Source organism: Mastigoproctus giganteus, chromosome 3 (assembly GCF_048544385.1).
Source record: "Mastigoproctus giganteus isolate SK-2022 chromosome 3, ASM4854438v1, whole genome shotgun sequence".
NCBI classification, from domain to species: domain Eukaryota; kingdom Metazoa; phylum Arthropoda; class Arachnida; order Uropygi; family Thelyphonidae; genus Mastigoproctus; species Mastigoproctus giganteus.
In genome coordinates, this window is record NC_143577.1 from 247,906,318 (window position 1) to 247,928,413 (window position 22,096).

Below are 22,096 nucleotides of genomic sequence, written 5' to 3' on the forward strand. Positions count from 1 at the left end.
CCACGTGTATACGTGTACTTATGCACCCACGTGCCTGACCACTCGGCTACGGCGCCTAATTAGGTATCCCCGAAATCCATCTCTTTCATTTAACTGTAACTTAATTGACGATTTTCTATCTTCGCTTTTACCAAATTACAACAGTTCGTGTTTAGAAGGATTATACCTTCGTTGTCCTCGTTTTCAGTCTATCGTCATCGGTATTGTCACTAGTTCTTAAAGTTGAATTTTTTCTCTTCTTTTTTTTTTTTTTTTTTTTTTTTTTTTTTTTTTGAAACTGTCCAAAATGTCGGTGTCATTCAGATACTGTGACCATGTAAACAGAGATAGGGAAAATTTACAGAAAAATGTGTATAAAGCACTTCTGCGAAACAACAGTTGATTATTTGTTCGGGGTAAAAGATAATCACTTTTCTAATTCTCGAACAGGGCGCTTACAATTGATTCACAAAGGTGTCCAACCTACCGCCTGCGAGGAAAGTGAACTAAAACAGCATTTTAAATTTTGTTATTTATGAAAAAAAATTCTCATTAAATGTTTTGTTCAATAAATATAATTGTGTATTGTATTTAATAAAATTTTCGAATATTTTCTTTAATATGGCCACTTTACAGGAAAAGGTTGGACACCACTGCAGTAGAAGATGGGCCAGAGCCCATTGGGAATACACCTTTATCTGCTCATTCTTGACTAGTGCGACTCTTCCACATGTGGTCGGATAGGTTTTAACAGGTACCACTAAGTTGTAGAATGCTTTAGCTCTCTTCATTCGCGCAGCAGGACTAATTGCCTAAATTGCCTGAAGGCCAGAAATGCAAAAAGTGCGTACCGAGTTAATTATTTCCTAATCCATTCGCTATATAAAAATTTTCTTCGATCAACGGAAAGTATTTTAAATGTAACGTCCGACTGACTAATTTAGAATTATAAAGATGGACGGTTTTATTCAGAATTTCATCTTAACAATAGACAGCAAAAAATGCAAATTTAGTTAAATAATTTTAAGCTTATTTGAATAGTAGGTGAACGTGTGAAAAAAAAATTACAGAATATTAGAAGTTTTGAAGTGTACTGAATCCAAATGTCACACGTCACTGTTAATAAAGGTGCTGGTAGGCAGTACCGTTGCGTACCGTCCCAAAAAAAGCACTGAGTATAAGTATCTCATTAACTTTGACCTTTCTATCTAGACTCCAATGGTCAATGTAGCTGTAACTTAAAATAAGAAATTATCATAATTTTTAAAAATGTTTAATGCATTGAAAAGTTGTGATTGAAATAAACTACTGTTATTTAAAAGTATTTTATTCAACACCAAAAAAGGTAAAAGAGTAGACTGTACATAATTTTTAAAACAGGAGGCTATACAAACAAGTATGCCTTGTTCAAATAACTGCAGCGCTCATCTTCAAAAGGAATTGCTTTTATACCACTGTTATAATTTTTTCCCCCCACATATCCATTGTCCACACTCAACTTGTACTTGTGTCACGTGTTTTATATGTGATGCCTCTACTCTTCAATTCTCTAATAATTCCAGGTGGTAGCCGGCCAGACACTGATACAGCATAGATTCCTTTAGACATACGATCTGCAGGAAGAAAACAGAAATCAAATACAAAAACATTTTTTTGCATATCAAAAATAAATTTGGGTTATTTACATATTTTAAAAAAAAAAAAAAAAAAAAGACAAATTATGTGCAAAACCTTATTTATGCAGTTATTAGACCTACCAATAACAGATGGTGGGTGACACTTTATAAGAGAATACAGAATATTTCTTCTTACCAGAAAAATAATTACCAAAAACAACATTTTTGGTGACACATTAAATAACACTGATTTTTTGGCTATTTCCATATAGGAAAGCCAAAATATCATATGATGTTTATAAAGTTACAAAAGAGGACTGTATACCTGCTATTGTTCCTGACAGGATACGTATTTGGCAGCGATAAAACAAAATGCGTTATCGACAAATTGATACTGTTGCTGAATGCACAACTGCACTGAAAAAGCACCCAGTTAGCAGCATAGTATGGGGATGTGTGTCAAGGGATGAAGGCAGGCAAATGCATATTATCGATAGTATATTACATGCAAAACAAATACCAGTCTGATTCTCAAATGCAAACTGCTGCCACAAGATGAATACCTCTTTCAACAGAATGATGCACCTTTGCCCCACACAGTCAAACCCAGCATGAAATGCTGAAAGACCATAATATAACTATGTTCATGTAGCCAGGTAATAACCAGGATCTAAATCTGATTTAATAGTTGTGGTCAATGCTGATAAGCTACTGTTTTCTGATAAAATCTCAATAATAAAATGGAATTAATTGAAACCATCATTCAGGGTTTCAAACGAAGAATTACAACATTTAGTAGATTCCATGCAAAGACAAGATTGAAGCTGTTTTAAAGGCAAAAGGTTTTTAAAATATTAATATAAATTATATTTATACTGATCATCAAAATACAAAATGAATTATCAGATTACTTTGAAATAATGGTAGGATTAAAACAGGGTGATGCACTTTCAGCCCGAATCTTTAATTTGGCCTTGAGAAAAGTGGAGGAGACAGGGAAAGGGGAAGACCTGAATGCCCTAAACCAGGCCTCTGCAGATGACATATGTCTAGTGAGTGATGATATACAGGGCTTCACCTTTAATCTAATAGTGCTGGAAAAAGAAGCTGATCTCATTGCCCTAAAAATAAACGACAACACAAAACAAAGTAAGTCCCTAACATGGGCCTTGAGGTTGTCAGACATTCTCTCAGATATGCCAGACAAGCTGTACTTGCTACCTGGGAGTCTAAAAAGCTGATGGAACTGATATTTGGGTGACACACAAGTCAGGTGGACCCAATTTAGGCAAAGTCCAGATGGTCTGTGACATCTTCCTCGTTTATTCATTCAACTGCCATTTTCTGGAACAACCTTCCTTCATACGTATTTCCTGAAAATTACAGTCTACAGAAGTTCAAGTTCAATGTCAACAAATATCTTCTTTCGTCTTCTCAACCTCCAACCCAAGCACAGTACTAAGTACTATAGGTTCTAATGCCTAGTGTTTGGGGTTTACATAAAAAAAAAAAAAAATACATAAGAGATACGTTCCAGGACTTCTTACGCAAGTTGAGTTTACATAACTCTGGAATGACTAATAAAATATCCCTGATATTCTAAAATTACAAAAACCACATTATATCCTCACAAGAATGAAGAAAAATAGTTATATACTTTTATTACAGATAACTGTGGGTTTACAATTTTTTTTTTTTTTTTTTTTTTTTATGTGAACCCCAAACACGAGATGTATTAGAAACTATAGTACTTAGTACCGTGCTTGGGTTGGAGGTTGAAAAGACGAAAGAAAATATTTGTTCACATTGGACTTGAACTTCTGTAGATTGTAATTTTCAGGGAATACGTATGAAGGAAGGTTGTTCCAGAAAACAGCAGTTGAATGAATAAATGAGGAAGATGAAAAGTTGGTCCTGTGGGTTTGAAGTTGGACAGTAAATGGATGTTGGCGGCACATGTTCGGACTGTTTTGAAAGAGAGCGGGAATTATAGAAGCCAATTCAGAAGAACAGTGCCCATGGAAGTATCTGTAGAAGAGGCATGCAGCAGAAACAGTGCGTCTATGAGAAAGCGAGTGGAGAGACTCTGTTAGAGATGAATCATTAATTAACCTAACTGCTCGCTTCTGAATGGAATCAAGAAGCTTGAGAGGTTTTGGGGGCACCACCCCAGATGTGGGAAAAATATTCCATGGCAGGGCGGATTTGCGATTTATACAGAGTGAGCAGCTGTTTGGAAGAAAAGTAATGCCGACAGCGAACGAGAAAACCAAGTTTTTTAGATGCAGAGGAAGCAATATTTGTAATGTGCTTGTTCCAAGAGAGATTTGAAGTCAGGCTAATCCCCAAAAGAGATATATCATTTTGCCTAGAAATCAGAGTGTCACTAAAGATAAGCAGAGGAGCAGAAGAATCCTTTTTGTGAGTTATAAGACAAGACTGAGTTTTAGAAGGGTTGAAATCAACAAAGTTGTCTTTGCTCCACTGGAGAATTACCTGAAGATCGGCATTTAAAGAATTGCCAACAGATTTTCGAGAAGTTGAAGCTGATTGAGCAGGACAAGGTTTCTCAAAATGGAAAGTGGAATGCAATGTGCTATCATCGGCAAAACTATGGATAGGATTTCCAGTCAATGGAAGAAGGTCATTAATATACAAGAGAAAAAGAATGGGGGAAAGAACTGAACCTTGGGGAACACCGGCATTAGTGGAGAAGTTATAAGACAGAGAGCCATCTACCATTACCCTCAGTGAGCGATCAGAGAGATAATTGGATAACCAATTACTAAAAACAGTTGGCAAACCATAAGATGGAAGCTTGTTTAGAAGACCTTTATGCCAAACACAATCAAAAGCCTTTGAGATGTCAAGAGCAACTACTTGTGTTTCACCAAACCTTTCCATTGAATTAGTCCATAAATGGGTAACATAAGCCAGAATATCACCAGTGGATCGACACTGACGGAATCCATACTGGCGATGGTTGATCAGACGGAAGGTTTCTAGGTAGTTTAAGGGTTGGCGGTTAATTGATTTCTCCATTACTTTAGAAAGAGTAGAAGTAATTGCAATGGGACGATAATTGGATGGGAGGGATTTGTCACCCTTTTTAGGAACTGGCTGGATATGAGCAAATTTCCAAGCAGAAGGAAAAACACCTTTGGAATAAGAAAGTGAAAAAAGGCGGCAAAGAATAGGAGTAAGTTCAGGAGCACAGGTTTTGAGAACAAGTGGAGAAATACCATCAGGACCCGGAGCTTTCTTAGCATCAAGATTCATCAAAATCCTTCTGATATCCTTTTAACGGAAGACCACAGGAGGCATTGAATAAAGCGTGTTAGGAATGGCGGGAGGTATTTTACCAAGATCAATAATACATGAGCTGGAAGAAAAATGGGATGCTAGCAGGTCAGCTTTATCCTTGGCTGAAGTGACAACAGAACCATTTGGTTTGGACAGAGGTGGGAGCAGAGATGGGCAAAAGTTGCGGCCAATAGCTTTGGCAAGAGACCAGAATGCTCGGCTACCATTAGGGCAAGAAGCAAGCTTTCTACTCTTAGCCTGTTCAAACTCTAATTTGGACTGATTAATAACTGCTTTACAATTGTTGCAAGCTTTAGTGTAGGCAGAAAATGAAACTGAAGAATTAGAAACAAGCCAATTACAATATGCAACATTCTTCTCATGGACAGCCTTAGCACATTTATTGGAAAACCAAGGTTTAGATAAAAGACAAGATTTTAAAGTGGAGTGTGGAATAAAGGATTCCATTTCTGCAAGAATAATTTCACTGACACGATCTGAGCAAACGCTGACATGAGAAGTTTTGAAACAGTAATCCGACCAGGGAAAAGAAGAAAAGAAATCTCGCAGGTCATCCCATTTTGAATTCTTGTAATGCCAAACAGCACAAGGTTGGGAATAGCCATGAGATAAAGGTTCCATTGGAGAAGAGACAATCACCAAGTTGTGATCTGAAGTGCCTAAAGGACCTCTCACTTCGACCATGTACTTAGAAGGGTTGTTTGTGAGAAAAAGATCAAGCGTATTGGCTGTATGATTAGGATTGTCCGGTATTCTTGTAGGTAAATGAACAATCTGCGCTAGGTCATTAGTAATTGCAAAAGCCTCAGCATCTCGACCTGCTGTGTCCGTGTGACTAGAAAACGGAAGCCAGCTGGAGTTGTGAACATTAAAATCACCAAGGAAAATTACCTCACTGTTATGAAAGTTGGACTGGAGAAAGTCAAGTTGCAAAGAGAGGAAGTCAAAGAGCTCCAAGTGATTATTGGAGTTGGGAGAACGGTAGAGACAACAGATGAATTTGACACAATGAGGTAGAGAGATTTTAAGCCAGAGAAGATTCCAAATTGCCAAGTCTCTGACAGGGAATATCAGAATGGACATATGCAGAAGTACCACCTTTGAGGCGAAAGGAATCATAGACGAATAATTTGGACATTTGAGATGAGCAGTAGTTGAATCAACCGATAACTTAGATTCTGTCAGAAAAAGTACATGGGGTTTGGAAGACTGCAAGTGGAAATGGACATCATTGAGATTAGAATTGAGACCATGTATATTTGTGAAATGAATCAGGAAGTCCTTGGGAGGTTTAGATCTTTTCGCGGATAAGCTTGCTCTATTAGTTTGACAATTAGCATTAGCATTAGTACAGGCATTTGATGCAAGAAAGCAAGCTTATGCAGCATCAGCCAAAAAAAAAAAAATAAAGTAAAATAAATAAATAAAAAATAACCACTTCCACTTCACCTGTCCAGCTGAGCCTTAAACTTATTTAAGCTATCAACTTCCACAACAAGGGATGGAAGTCTGTTCCACCTACCAACCACCCGCTGGCTAAAGGCAAATTTCCGCACATCTATCCTACATCTGTCTTTCCTCAATTTCAATTTATGCCCTCTCAGGTGATTATTCTGAGCTAGAGGAAGAATCCCATCAGCATTGAGCATGCTCAAACCATTCAAGACTTTGTACACCTCTATTAGATCACCTCGCTGGTGCCTAGTCTCCAGACACTGTAATTCGCAAAACTTAAGCCTTTCTTCGTAGGAGCACCCCTTTGTTCCATTCATTAATCTTGTTGCCCTTCTCTGTACCCGTTCCAGCAGCTCTACATCTTTCTTGAAATGAGGTCTCCAGGCCTGCATACAGTACTCTAGGTGTGGCCTGACCATTGCCTTAAACAAGGGAATAATCACCTCCTTATCCCTGCTAGAAAAATTCCTATATATCATTGACAATACACCATGAGCTACTCTTGCAGCCCATCTGCACTTCTCAGAGAACTTCATATCTGCCTGTACAACCACCCCCAGGTCCCTTTCATTCTCTACCACTGTCAGTGTAGTACCACAGAGTTGATACGTTGCTCTGGGGTTGCTGTTTCCCATGTGTAGTACTTTACATTTGTCAATGTTAAACTTCATTTGCCACCTCTCAGCCCATCTGCTCAAACTTTCCAGATCCTGTTGCAGCAGCATAGTGTCAGTAGTGTTCTCAACAACCCTGCCAACCTTCGTATCGTCTGCAAACTTGGACATTAAGCTTGATATACCATCATCAATATCATTTATAAATACAGAAAACAATAATGGAACCAACACTGAAGCCTGAGGTAATCCACGATGAGCAGTGTCCATTGATTACCACTTTCTGTCTTCTCCCCCTCAACCACCCCTTTATCCGTAGCAGCAATCTTCCTCCAATGCCACATTGCTCCAATTTGTGCAGCAGTCTTCCATGTGCAACAGTATCAAAAGCCTTTCTAAGATCCAAGTATATAATATCAAAGTTATTCCCTGCATTCAGTTCTTTTGTGACTGCATCATAGTATCCAATCAAATTGGTCAGGCAAGACTTCCCCTTAACAAAACCATGCTGTGTCCGAGCTATAACTGAAGTCTTCTCTAGATGATCCTGCAGTGCCTCCATTAATTTTCCGGGAACAGAAGTTAAATTCACAGGTCTATAATTACTTGTGTCAGCCTTTGATCCTCCCTTGTGAATTGGGGTCACATTTGCACATCTCCAGTCCATGGGTACCTCCCTTGAGTCCAAGGAAGCTCTCATAATTATGGCTAAGAGTTTGCTTGCTTCCTATGCTGCCTCCTTTAATATAACTGGATAGATCCCATCCACCCCAAGTGCCTTTCTTGTGTTTATCTTCAACAATTTCTCCTCTACTTTTCCCTCTGTTATTACAAGATTCTCTAGCTTACTGCTAGAGTTGAATACACCTCTGGCATTCCCCTTGCTGAATAACTCATGTGTGAATGTCGATGCAAAATATTCATTTAGTTTGTTAGCTACCTGAGCAGAGTCATCAACAGTTGACCCATCAATATCAAGTGGACCAATCTGATTCATCCCCTTCCTTCTAGAGTTTACATAAGTAAAGAACTCTTTGCTGGTTTTCTTCGCATCCCTTGCCAAGGATCTCTCGTAATCTGCCTTCGCCTGCCTAACCTCCTTTGTAACTTGGTTACAGATCAACTTGTATCTATCATAGGCTTCTGTGTCACGTGTTAATTTGTATGTATCCCATGCATTTTTCTTCTCTGCCATATGCCTCATTAGTTCATCTGACATCCATTTAGGCCTAAACCTTGAACAATATTTCTTAGTTGGTATGTAAAGCCTAGTAGCTTCCAAGATAAGTTCTTTGAATGCTTCCCATTTTGAATTTGCTGTTGGTAACATATTCAGTTGATCCCACTGTATAGAATTTAAATACAGTCTCAGTCCATCGTAGTCGCATTCACGAAAGCAATACCCCTTCCCTTTACCCCTAATGGTAGTTACCTCTTTGAGTAACTCCCACTTCAGAACACGTGATCACTGCCACCTAGTGGTTCATTTATCTGCAGATTTTTAATGCATGAAGAATCACTACTGATAATCAAATCAAGAGTATTACTCCCTCTAGTTGCTTCCCGAACATGCTGATGTAGAAAACAATCATCCAATAAATCCACAAAAGCCTTGCTAGTGTGTGAGTGACCAGCCACGAAATTCCAGTCAATATCTGGGAAATTAAAATCCCCCACTATAAGACTCTGATTTACTGGCCCACTCTATTTCTCTGTACAGTTTCTTATTATACTCATCAGAGTCATTAGGCCTATAGCACACTCCTACTCTCAATTTTGATCTCTCAATGCTTATGTCACACCAAACTGACTCGACACTGCACTGTCCAGTGATGTCGACTGGCTTCACTTCCTTGGATTTTATGTGTTTCTTAACTAACAGCATAACCCCTCCTCCCTTCCTATCCTGTCTATCCTTTCTGTAGACATTGTACTCCCCAAATTCCAGTTCTGCATTCCTTATATCTGTGTGACACCACGTCTCTGAAATCCCAACAATATCTGCCTTTGATGTTTTGAGCAATACCTCAAATTCATCAAATTTATTTACTAAACTCCTAGCATTGGTGTACACGCAAGGATACATGCACCTGCTCTTCCTCTTAGCCACCCTAACACAACCCATGTGTTCCCTTGTACCCCCATGATTCCCAGCAGTCTCTGAAATATCCTGCATCTTATTTTCCAGGATGCTGCTCATTCCGATAGAAGTAGTGCAAGAATCACTTTCTCCTCTGCCAGTGGCTACTGTTAATCTATTAGTCCTTGTATCCTCCCAATCTATCAGTTTTCCGACCCCCTAACACTGCCTCGATAGCATCAGCAAACATTCTTGCACCCTTCTATTTAAGTGTATCCCATCCCTGTAGAAGCAGTCTCTCCTGTTAACAAGTACAGACCAGGCTGAAAAAAATTCTACCCCTTGAGCTCTGCACAATCTTTCCAATGCCGAATTGATCGACAGGGCTCTCATCATATACTCCCTCCTATCGTGTCTGGGCAGAATTGCAGATACTTTCAAATTCAGCCCTAATTCACGGCTTTTTTTCAACAATGACCTGTACTTGTGAAGTAATTCTGCCGGTCTCCTACTCTTAACATCATAAGTTCCAACGTGTACAACTATATCATCTTTTGTGCGCTTAAAAGATGATATCCGCTCTACAACGTCACGAACCTTTGCCCCGGCAGACATACCCTGGTCCTGTTCCACCTATCCTTTTTACAAAGCATGTTTCCCGTTTCCCTGACAATAGAGTCAACACCAACAACTACTAGTTCCTTTGGGACCAGCGCATTCTGCCTTGGGCGTTGCTGCTGTGTTGAGCGATGACCAAGTGCAAGCTCTGGCATTGGTGTGGGCAGCTGAGAGCTTGATGGGCCCTCACTTGTAATCCTTCGAGGGCATCCCCAGTCCTTTAAGCTCTCATATAGGCCCATAACGCTGAGTTGTCGCCTGATTTCCTTACACTCCTTGCATCGCGCACATACAAAGACATCCCCCATGGCAGTATCATGTCCCATACCTGACTGCTCCGCAAACATAAAGCAAATAGTGCATCTTGAAAGGCTGTGATTCAGAGGGCAACTGTGATTCAGAGGTCAAGCTAATTGGAATGCTGTGGCTCAGTTCTCCCCTGAGCCACAGCATTCCAATTAGCTTGAGCCTTTTGCTTTGCTGCTCTGGTTTGAGTCATGATTTCGATTTTCTTTCAATAAAATTTCATTATCAGTACAAAATTAAATCCTAAACTTGTATCCCAACACAGTTATAATGATATATTTATGTTTCAGTAACGAGTGTTATCTACGAAATATTTGTTTCAGTGACGAGTGTTATCTACGAAATATTTATGTTTCAGTAACGAGTGTTATCTACGAAATCCCTTTATATAACTTCCGTATCAAGTTATGTATTAATTATTTATTTTTACTAATTATTTATGTTACGTAACCTAAGTGGTTATATGTATAGTTAAAAGTACAATTTAATTGCCAATGAAGTTCGACAAGATTAATAGATTTCACTGATTAATTTTCCCGTAACAATGGCGGCTATTTTCGAACGGTAAACAAGTGGATTTGATACCCTTTTCTAAGTTACTTTAAACTTAAGTACCGTAAATAGGATTATACAGCTACTCTAGAAAATAAGTTAATATGTCAATTTAAACTAATTAAGCAGAAAATAAATCAGAAAAAAGTTCTCTGTGCCAAGAGCGGCAGAAAGGCACGTCCGCACTGGCAACTCTCCAATTCATGGTGTATTCAATAGTAAGAAAAAGTGGGTGGGACATGCTGTATGAAGTAACGAAATTTTTGGATATGGCATACATGTGGTAAGAATATACCCAGATCCTTGACATAACGTGGCCTCTACAATGCTCCCCGCATACACACTACTCGGACTTCCTCCAGTCACTATCTGGCAGAGTAGAGGTAGCAAGATTATACCCTAGCTGATCCGGAAGCCTCCTAGAGAGTTACCAATAGGTTTGGTCTGGTGTACTAACTAGCGGCCGGCCTGCGAACACTGTTTTAGAGCTGTACCCTCGAAATGTAAGGAATATTGGATCTCGCCACGACATTCATCATAACCTCAAAAGTCATCAATCATACTGCATGATGGAAGAGATAGGGAAGGGTTGGCCGGACCTTAGCTCTAGAGACTAAACATGGGTTCCACCACTTCAAGCCTCCAATAAGCAAAGTGGTGGTATTGCACCGATTGATGAGAGTCATCTACCACCTAGTACTGCCTGGTAACAGAGGGGCAGCGTTCCTCCATGTGGTGTGGGCGCCACACCTCGACCCCTGCTTACGTTGGTTCACACCTGGGTGGTCACCCACCATGTACTTGTGCATGGAGATTATACCCAGGATTACTAACAGTCCCACCATCGTGAAGGTGCAAGCAGAGGATTTGGCTGTCACAGACCATGCGGACTTTGCTGAAATTGGGTCCACTTGACTTGAGTGTCACCCGAATATCAGTTCCATTAGCGTTTTAGACTCCCAGGTAGCAAGTACAGATGTCTGGTATATCTGAGAGAATGTCTGTGACAACGTCAAGGAAATGAGTTCTGTTTCAAGGTGTTCGTTATATGTATCTTGCATTCTTCAGCTTTTACAATACGTATCGTATATGTTGGCAGCCATTTTAAAACATTAAAATCACATACTAAACGTTGAATGGTCATCTTTCACTTGTCAGCATCTTCATCAGAGTTCAGTATTTTCCACATAAGTTACACTAGATACAGATGAGGCAGATGGAAGGGCATCTGATAATGAAGAAACAGATGGGTTTTCCACCTGATAATGAAGAAACAGATGGGTTTTCCACTTTTTTAAAGTATATTTTTATAGAAGATTGCACAGTTAGTTTATTTTTTTCTTCAAAAATCTTACTGTAGCATTCTAGACAGCCATAAACGCCTCTTTTCACTTTTGCAGTTCTTTCCATACTTGCATCATCATCTTCAAAGATTGCCAACCCCTCCGAAATTGACTTAAAAACTGCAGTCATTTTCCGCCTTGTAAAAGTTCTGGGAAGCTGTGGAATAATTCAGATGTGTCTATAAAACAACCGACCACGTTTGTTGTTGTTGTGTGGTGCAAAAGATCGGTCGGGCGCATTTTTTGCTGTGTTCGCAGTGCTGCTATTATCCGCTGCAGATATCTTTGCGACTGGAAGAGAAAGGGATGGGGAAGCTTTTCTTTCCCAGACCTTAAGTGAACCAACGGTTGACCATCTAAGATAACCTAGGCAAAGCAAATGATGATCCTATTATATTATAATAGGGGGAAATCAACGATTTCTTTCCCATGAGAAAACATTCTATGCGGTGTCGCACGTAAAACAACATTTTTTTTTAATAACTAGATTAGTTTTATTAACCAAGAACAGTTCAGTATAATTATCATATAATAATTGTAATAAATACATTTTTTAAAAGTTTATTTATTTAAATCTTACAGTTATGTTCACTATACGTTTGGCATTTCGTTTTATAAGGAACTCTACCTATTGGCGACTTTAAGAAATTTTGAATGAATTGTGGCATTTATTATAGTGAATGTTTGCAAACCGAGAGTTGCCTGTATATTATATATATAGAAAATTAATTATATATTTTTAATTAGTTCAATTAAAAAATTTATCTGGGGACTGCAGTGAAGTAGCTGAAGTGGCACATAAGGAAGAAAAAAAAACTCATGTTACTGTACCGTAAAAAGTGATATCTATTTCATAGCCTTGGTTATTAAACTTGACTTCATTGGTATCACTTCTCGTATTCTGTCTTTGTCCTTTATTATTGTGTTCACTGTTGACACTGATAAATCTAAATACCACACAATACTTGTTAATGTTTGACTATTTTCACACCTCATTATTTTAATTTTCTGATCCAAATCGATCGCTTTCCTTTTCTTGGTAGATTTACTAGTACCGCTATCTCTTATTCTCTTACCATGTTAACGATCAAAATGAAATTTTCTGTAAAGAACTTCATAGGGTTAAAGCAGAAACAGTATTATAACTGCACATAAGCTCACATTTTAATAGAGCACATTTCTGGAGATCACTACCATAAAACAAAATCAATTTGTAGTTTCTGGTTTATTGGGCTTTTCTGTTAGTGCAATCTAATTAAACAGGTAGTAAACTCGATATTATTGCATTTGCAATAATATGGATAGCTGGAATTCTGTGGGTTTTTAAATTATGGTTGAAATGTGTGTTCTCTTCACTGAATAAATAAATTTATTTATTCACTAAATAAATTTTCAGAATCCTCTCTTTGTTCATATTTTTTTAAAATTCATAAACTTGTTACTCCGTATCTCACTTTTGCATTTGTGTGTGCCATGTTTGTTGTTACCGATTTTTTTTTTTTTTTTTTTATTGTTTTAAATTTGACAATCATTAAAAAAAAAAAAACAAACTGAGTGAAAAAAAATTCATGCAGGTCCAAAATTATGTAATTTGGGAACTTACTGTACCTTAAACTTTGTAGAGACAAGAATAATGATTGCCTAAACCTCAAATTTGGAAATCAAACAGTTGAGAAAGTGCCAAGCTTTAAGTACTTGGGAAGCATTCTGAATTGATTGTAATAATATTTCAGAAGAAATTAATTCTAGGATTCAGAGTGGAAATAGATGCTTTTATGCAGTTCAAAAAAAATCCTAACTTCAAAACAAGTACAGTAATACCCCGACTTACGCGAACTCGGAGTTACGCGGTTTTGATTTTTTCGTTTGGCAGCACTGCCGCCCACTATCTTCAAGGTTGTTTTTCATATGTTATCGATATACGGTGCGACGGCGGAGAATGAGAGCGAAAGATGAACAAAATTCAACTTTACTGTGCATGAGCTGCACACATATACAAGAATTTGTATTCCAACTGTCATATTTATGTGTGCGTTCGAATTCGTGCTCAACTTTTGTCGGAAATTACATCGTTTTCACGAGAACTGGATCGCGTCGGTCGAGCCGTATACGGTCAGTCCTCGTATAACACGTGTTTACACTACACGAATTTGATCATATACTATTTATAAATACGGTAACGATATCTCATAATATAACACAAACCGAATTGGCTTATGCACGATTCGCCTTTGTGTTTACAAGAAATGGCAGTTGAACGCAGAATCACCACAACCGTACGGAACACGATAGGAATGAAGAGAAGATTCAGAAAATGTATTTATGTTTTTTATATCAGTGAAGGGGAAACACATTTCACCATAATAATGTAAAAACCAAGACAATTCCAGCTATCGGTATGCAATTAGATCGAGTTTACTACCAGTTTACAACAGATTCCACTAGCAGAAACGCAACTGGATTGTTATTGTTTTATGGTAGTAACCCCTAGAAATGTGAGGTGTTAATAGTGTATCTCTGCCTTTATGGTGTTGTTTATTCAGTTGCTACATGCGTGCAGTTTTGTTTATGCGTATCAAGCGTGCCTCCTCGTTTTGTAATTGTGCTTTATTCCCTAAAAATGAGTAAAATACTTAAAAGGTGTGAGAAGGAAGCGTACTGGTGAAGACACAGATTCAGAGAGAAAAAGAAAAGCAATTATCGATAAACAGAGGCAGACTGGGTAAAAAATTCTTACCCGGGAAAATTTGTAGTGGCCTCATACTATGGTTTATGGCCAAAATCACACCAGCCTCAGGGGTTTCCCTGGTAAGACTTATGGCCAGTCCGCCTCTGTCGATAGAGAAAAAATATGAAATTGTGAAACGCTTTGAGCGAAATGAAAGACCATGTGATATTGCACTTGCTACAGGCCTAAATGAAGCAACGGCGAAAAGCACATGACAATTGCAAACTTGACAGGTTGAAAATTGAAAAGGGCTCAATTGTAAAGGGCTTAAAAATTTTAGAAAACAGACTCCAACGAAGAACGCGTTATAGCTACAAAGCAAGCTAATAAAAAAATTATTAGCTTGCTACGAAGAAATTCTGCGTGAAAAAAAGAAGGTGCTGTGTTGTCAGACGAATTTGTTAGATTTTACGAAGCCATCGACATCGAAATAACTTTTTTACGTAAGTCATTTATTTTTTTAAATATTAATATGTATAAAGAACTGCAATTTTATTAATATTTTTCTTCTAAACTAGTGTTTTTTTAGTCCTTGGTCCCAATTAAACAAAATTTATATGTATTTATATGCAAAGTTGTACCCCAACTTATGCGAATTCGACTTAAGCGATTTTCGTCGGACCCACCTATCGTGTAACTTCGGGGTATTACTGTATCTAGGAACTTGAAAATAAAGGTATATAGAATGATAATACTACCTACTGTAAGTTACAGACGTGAAATCCAAAACAATCAGAAAACAAATTACAATCATTCAAATATAGACTTCTAAGAACAATCTTTGGATCAAAACAAGATGAAATCACTGGAGAATGGAGAAGGCTACATAACAATGAATTAAAGGAGAAATATAGAAGTCAACGTATAATTCAAATCATATAGGAAAGAAAATTAAGATGGGCTGGACATGCTATCTATTGATAACTGAAGACATCCATCAAATCCTCACTGGAATCCCAGCTTAGAAAAGGAAAGATGGCAGGTAACCCGTGAGATGGGAGAATGGCATAAAGAATGGAATAAAATATAGGTTTTGGAAGAGAGATGAACCAGAGAGAGCCTGCACATAACAGAGAATTCTGGAATTCAGCTGTAAAGGACCCTTGTGGCCCAAGCATGGAGTAAGTAAGTAAGTATATACATTATGTACTCCAGTTGTATTTAAGTAATATTAAATCAGCTATTTTTATTCAAAATAAAGTATATAATCAGTATATACTGATTATACACTTGGAAGAAAAAAAAAAAAATTGAAAATTGGTCGGTAAATCTTTTGGAAAATTTCACTGTGAATTGTCCCCCCCCCCCTCAATTTTATAGCTAAAAAAACCCATTGCAAAATGAATCAGGTCAAAAGCTTGTTTAGTCTGAGTTATTCAAGTTCAAAGAGCATTCTGGACGGAGGGACATAAGCAAATTATTATATAGATTATCTAAAAATTATTTTTAGTTTTCTTGCTGAAATGAAATTTCTCATTCTTCTGTTATTGCTCCTCTAATATCAATTTTTCATACCACAGACAGTTGTTGAAAATTTCCAGAAAAATTTATCTGATATAATGAATCCAGTATGAACAGTCAAATTATACAGGAGGAAGCCTTCCCTCATTAATTAATCTATCAGGAAACATTTACTTTTTAGGACTACACTAAAAAGCAACAATTAAGCTGTGATTAATCTGTAGTAAATTGAAATAAAAAACAGAAAATGCGAAAATTTGTTTGGGAAAATGCACGGGGAGAAGTACATGAGAAGATTATGATTTCATTCTTCAATTCAGGAGGAGGAAAAACTGCATTTGTTAGATACGAGAAAATTCACAAAACGTGACTTTTCTCATATCTAATAATAAGCTAATATAATTTAAAATGTAAATTCACTTACTTAATCTCTGCCATTTGGCCACCCAGCTATCTTCTGGTCCCATTAATGCTATCATCCTAAAATCAAAAAAATGGAATGGTCATTATTTTTCTGGTGACTGGAGACAACTAATATTATGCAAGCATATATTAGTTGTCCTTATTCTTGATTTCCCCCCGCCATTTCATCTGGTATCTCATCTTTAAGAGGAAGTTACACTTACTGCCGTCACATAAAAATATAAGTATTATTATAATATATTTTTTTCTAACATTTGTCTCAATCACAAATTCTTTAAAGGAATTGTTTACCCACTAAAACTCCTTCCCAATAACCAAAAACAAGCTTTTTTTTTTTTTTTTTGAAAAGATCAGCTTTATGATGATTCTGGATTGACTTCAAAAGTGCACTGAAACATTAAAAATTTTGTTCAGAATAAAATTTTGCTATTGAGCAATTTTCTTGGATATCTCATATTGACCACATAGGTTTGGGTCCAGCTCTCAAGCATTTGTATTTGCAAGAAGAAAATGTTTTCTTTTCACAGACAACCTAAAACTGCTAGGGGTATTACTCACCTCAGCAATTTTAGTCCGAAGTTGTTATTTTAGATAATTTCTCGTATTGTATTATATATATAAAAAATTTTTGTATTGTATTATATCATAATTACCTAAAATACAAGAATTTTTCTTTTTTTTTTTTTTTTATCTGAAGGGAGTGGTAATAGTATTAGCCATATGGTGCAAGGAACCCCAGGGGCTCACATCTGGTGAGTATGGGCTTGGCACACCCAGGGTCCTGAGCTGGATATCATCATTCTTCTCTTTCTTGGTGATTCCCTTCTACTTTTCTCTCTGTCTCTGTCTCTCTCTCTCTCTCTCTCTCTCTCTCTCTCTCTCTCTCTCTCTCTCTCTCTCTCTCTCTCTCTCTCTCTCTCTCTCTCTCTCAGGGTAACTCGGGAATTTTTTTTTTGGCTGGTGCAGCATAAGCCTCTGGCTTCCTTGCACCATATAGCTATTAATAATAATAATAAAGCCCAGGCTTTTGCTGCACCAGCCAAAAAACGATATAAAAAAAAAATAATAATGGATAAATAAAATAAACTATTTATGTATTTAATTCCCTCTGCACCCAAGTGTCTAGACAGCTATTGAATTTTTCCAAGATTTCAGCTTCAATAACTTCTGAAATTAACTTGCCAGCTAAAGGAAAACCACCTACAATCCAGTCGCAACCTCTTCCCCAGTAATTTATGGCCCCTAGTTCTTATTAAATTATTAAGTTTTTAATTATTAAGCTCTAAATTATTTAATCTGCAAATTTTGGCATCACATCATGTATCCCTTCATCAATGTCATTTAAGAAAATGAAAAATGCCAGTGGTTGCAGTACAGATTCCAGGAAACCCCTGGAATCAGTACTGCAACATACATCAGCCCAACATCTGAAGAATAACCATTCATCACAGCCCTCTATACCTCCATCTATCTATCTAAGGATTTCTCTGCAATTCCGACATATTTCAGCTTGTGCAGTAACCTGTTGTGTGGGATTGAGCCAAACACTTTGCTGAAATCTAAGTAAATAACACTGAAATTATTTTCTGCATCCAGCTGATGAGCAACTCTGTGAAAATAGCTAATCAGGTTAGTTTAACATGATTTTCCCTTTACAAAACCATGCTGTGTTTTGTTCAGAATTCCATTCTGAACAAAATATTGTTCAAAAAACAAATAATCATGTATTTTTGCATTCACGGATTTCCCTGCCACTGGAGTCAGACTGACTGGTTGGCAATTACCCACATCACTTTTAGAATTGCCTTATGTATTGGCAATAAATTGGCATATGTCCAACCACCCAGTAAAGTGAATAATTAGAGAGCTTGGGGCCAAAACAACCTCAACTATTCTCAAACCTTAAATGGGTGAGAAGTCCAGCTTCCTTGACTCAAGACCTGGACAAAAGGAGTGTCCACTGGGTCCCTTTTGATAAGCAGAACTGGCACTTTGAGATGAACCAGCCAGGTTACAGAGCCCAGTGCAAGATGTGAAACCTTATTTCGGGTTAACAAAATACCTCCCACTTACCATCCCAGTGTAACAGCCTATATATGTGAGAATGAACAAACTGTGAATTAATGCAAATGCCACGCTTCAAAGTACAGGCATCCACTGCTTAGTGCTCTTAAAGAAGCCATAAAAACAGTGGTAAGTGAATCTGCATTAAACCAAGGATGGGCTAATTTATCCCTAGGAAAAAATTTAAATAATTTTAACTCGTTAGCATGACCAGTGTTTCTGACTGATTGATTGTTAAGGCACCATTTTCTCTATATAAAAATATTAACTTTGGCAGAAAAATATTTCAATAAATTTTCTGTTTATACACTGGGACAACCATACAGTCAGAGGAGTTCACAAGATAGAGAGAGAATACAAGAAACAGCACCATATTTAGCAAACACAGGCTTGAACCCCCCAATCACTCAAGGCATGTGTACTTATGCACCCTTGCACTCTGAGCAGTGCAGACGGGCTGCAAGAGTAGCTCATGGAGTATTGTCAATGATATACAGGAATTTTTCCAGCAGGGATAAGGAGGTGATTATTCCATTGTATAAGGCGATGGTCAGGCCACACCTAGAGTACTGTATACAGGTCTGGAGGCCTCATTTCAAGAAGGATGTAGAGCTGCTGGAACGAGTACAGAGAAGGGCAACAAGATTAGTGAATGGAACAAAGGGGTGCTCTTACGAAGAAAGGCTTAAGTTTTGCAAATTACAGTGTCTGGAGACTAGGCACCAGCGAGGTGATCTGATAGAGGTGTATAAAGCCTTGAATGGTTTAAGCATGCCCAATGCTGATGGGATTCTTCCTCTAGCTCAGAATAATCACCTGAGAGGGCATAAATTCAAATTGAGGAAAGACAGATGTAGGATAGACGTGCGGAAATTTGCCTTTAGCCAGCGGGTGGTTGGTTGGTGGAACAGACTTCCATCCCTTGTGGTGGAGGTTGATAGCCTAAATAAGTTTAAGGCTCAGCTGGACAGGTATTTTGAACGAACAGAGGGGTGAAGTGGAAGTGGTTTTTTTTTTTTTTTTTTTGGCTGATGCTGCATAAGCTTGCTTTCTTGCATCAAATGCCTCTACTAATGCTAATGCTTCAGCTATGCCAGCCTTTAAACATTCAAATATATCATAAACTTTAAATGCACAAATTGTTCAATAAAAGTGCCCCTTCAGGCTAGGATACTAGTTCATACCATGGCTTAACCAGGTCGCACAGAATCCCTTCACAATCTGAAGAATGGAACTGTACTGAAGTCTTGACATCAGTACAGTTCCGCTCTTGAGGAAACTTTGTGGAAACATCTCATTCTAACACATAACACGACAATCCAGCTCATAACACATCAGTTACATGCCCCAGATGTCAACAGCATCGTCTCATGTTTTAGATAGAGAAGAAAAACCCACGATTCTGCACTGACCAACTATCAGTGCAAACTACAAAAATCTTGCTATTTCATGCATGTTTTCCTCCAACAATGTCATCAACATATACTGTAAGAACTATTCTTACATATATATTAGGATTTTAAAATTTACCATTTTTTTGAAAAATATCTAATGTTTAAAACAGACGAGCACTTGCAGATTTGCTTGCGCTGTGTACCTTCAAAAGGGACCGGATTAGCGTAGCAGCAGGAGGGGCACTGACCGAACTGTAATACAATGGGTAGGCCAGTTTTGATGCGGCTTTTGTTTACAGAATGCAGGGCTGTACCGAACTTACGGTAACAGGGGACAAAAGAACGCCCACACCCTAGAACGGTTTCGGACTCCATCAGAAAAGGAAGACTCCAGATCAGAGAGCACACCATGTTCGAGCGGTAAACAAAGTACAAATAGGCCGACATGGGAGGCACTCAATAGTTTCAAGGGCAGTAACTTTAAAGGAAGCGTGGCAGAAGAGGTAAGTGGTAGCGGGCATCCCAGATAAAATTCTAGTGATGATGTAGCACCCGGATGCTCTCATCACAAAGAAGGCAGTTTGACATACCAGAATCTGATTAAAAACAAAGGAATAAGAAATGAGCGAATGAAAAAGAAGAGAGTGATGGAGGACTACAAAATGATTGGATGAAAAATAAGGGAGAGTTTGAAACAAAAAGGTGATGCAGAGAGCAGACGAAAGCCAGAGCCAGGAGTCAGAATGCTGAAACCTGAAAGGAAAGGATCCGGCGGAGAATCCCGGGGAGAGGCGCGTGAGAGTGGCGGAAGGATATTTTTGGAGTGCGGGAAACGGGTACGGAAAGTCCGATCATGATAGTAAGGTAATAGCGAAAGGCAGAATGACCTGGAGAAAGTCCTGAGTGTGGGACGATCGACGTGGAGGCAGAAAAGAGCCATAAGCCTAGCAGATCAGGGAAGAAATCGGAGGAAGACCTGAAGGATCGGAAACTCACTCAGGTGGTAGAAAAAATATACCAAGTAAGTCAGTTTAGTGAATTTTACTAATGAGAACGGTGTTGTAAAGAAATCCATGGGAGAAAATTGGACAGGACAGTTTGAGAAGTATTGTAACGTGATGACTACTATATTGTATGGATAGGAATAGGATATAATAGAGAGAGTGAGTGAATGTTACTCATCTGTGATTAGAGATATTGATAAGAAACTTAAAGAAACGTGTTAAAAGTAAGAATTAATTTCATGAATTGTCTAATTGCTATTAACGGAGCGAATTGTATTCAATAGAAATTTCCTCCATAGAGTATGTAAGAGAGAGAGGGTGAAAAATTATTGGAGTTATTCAGTTTATGTTGGAAAGGATATATATATATATATATATATATATATATATACATACACAGTAAACCCCCGCTATTTGCGGGGGTTACGTTCCTGAGAAATGCCGCGAATACTGAGTTATGGCTCTCGTAGTAATAAAGGGGTTCCGTTCCAAAGTATGAAATATATAAGAAAAACTAGTCTAAAATTTTGTCTACGTATTATATGTACCTTCATAATATGACAATGTACATACTGAAATGCAAGCATATGGAATCGAAATGAAAATAAGAAACAATTTAATATTAAATGTAATATTTATTAGAAATTTCAAACCAGTGCCTTTGCTAGCAAAAAGACTTATCCCACCAGTGTTGATGAAGGAGTTTTGCCTTTTCACGAATGATGAGTGAACTTAACGGAATTTTATTTTGAGTTCGGTCTACTATCCACAGATTTAAAGGTTTTTCCATTTTTTCTAACTTAACATCACGAGTTACAGAGCAAATTTTTGAAGCAATTAGTGCATTTTCACGGACACTACGGCGGATTTTTTCTTCCGATTTTTTGATTGATCATACCGTTGACTCTGATTTTACAACGTTTTGCCACTGAGGAGACACTTTCACCATTAGAAATTGTTTAATAACACAATTTTATTTGCTAATGTCATCACCTTCTTTGATCTTTTCCCTTGTTATTCGTAGCCATATTTTTGACAGGTTAGAAAGAACTTGTCCACAATAAAGTCACTTTCTTCCGTTAACACGCTCGAAAAAGTCTGTTTTACACTGCAAAACGGTAGATTTATCACTTTT

At 37.8% G+C, this 22,096-nt stretch overlaps 1 protein-coding gene across 1 annotated transcript in view; it reads right to left on the reverse strand.

Moving 5' to 3' along the window:
* Positions 1–1,288: 1,288 nt before the first annotated feature.
* Positions 1,289–22,096, reverse strand: part of LOC150089009 (transcription elongation factor SPT4-A-like) — a 33,649-nt gene continuing 12,841 nt past the window's right edge. The window contains exons 3-4 of the mRNA XM_090371000.1: positions 16,501–16,556; positions 1,289–1,592 (exon numbers count right to left, since the gene is read on the reverse strand). Of these exons, the coding sequence (XP_090227126.1) occupies positions 1,474–1,592; positions 16,501–16,556 (175 nt within the window). The 3' untranslated portion in view covers positions 1,289–1,473. The remainder of the gene's footprint in view (positions 1,593–16,500; positions 16,557–22,096) is intronic.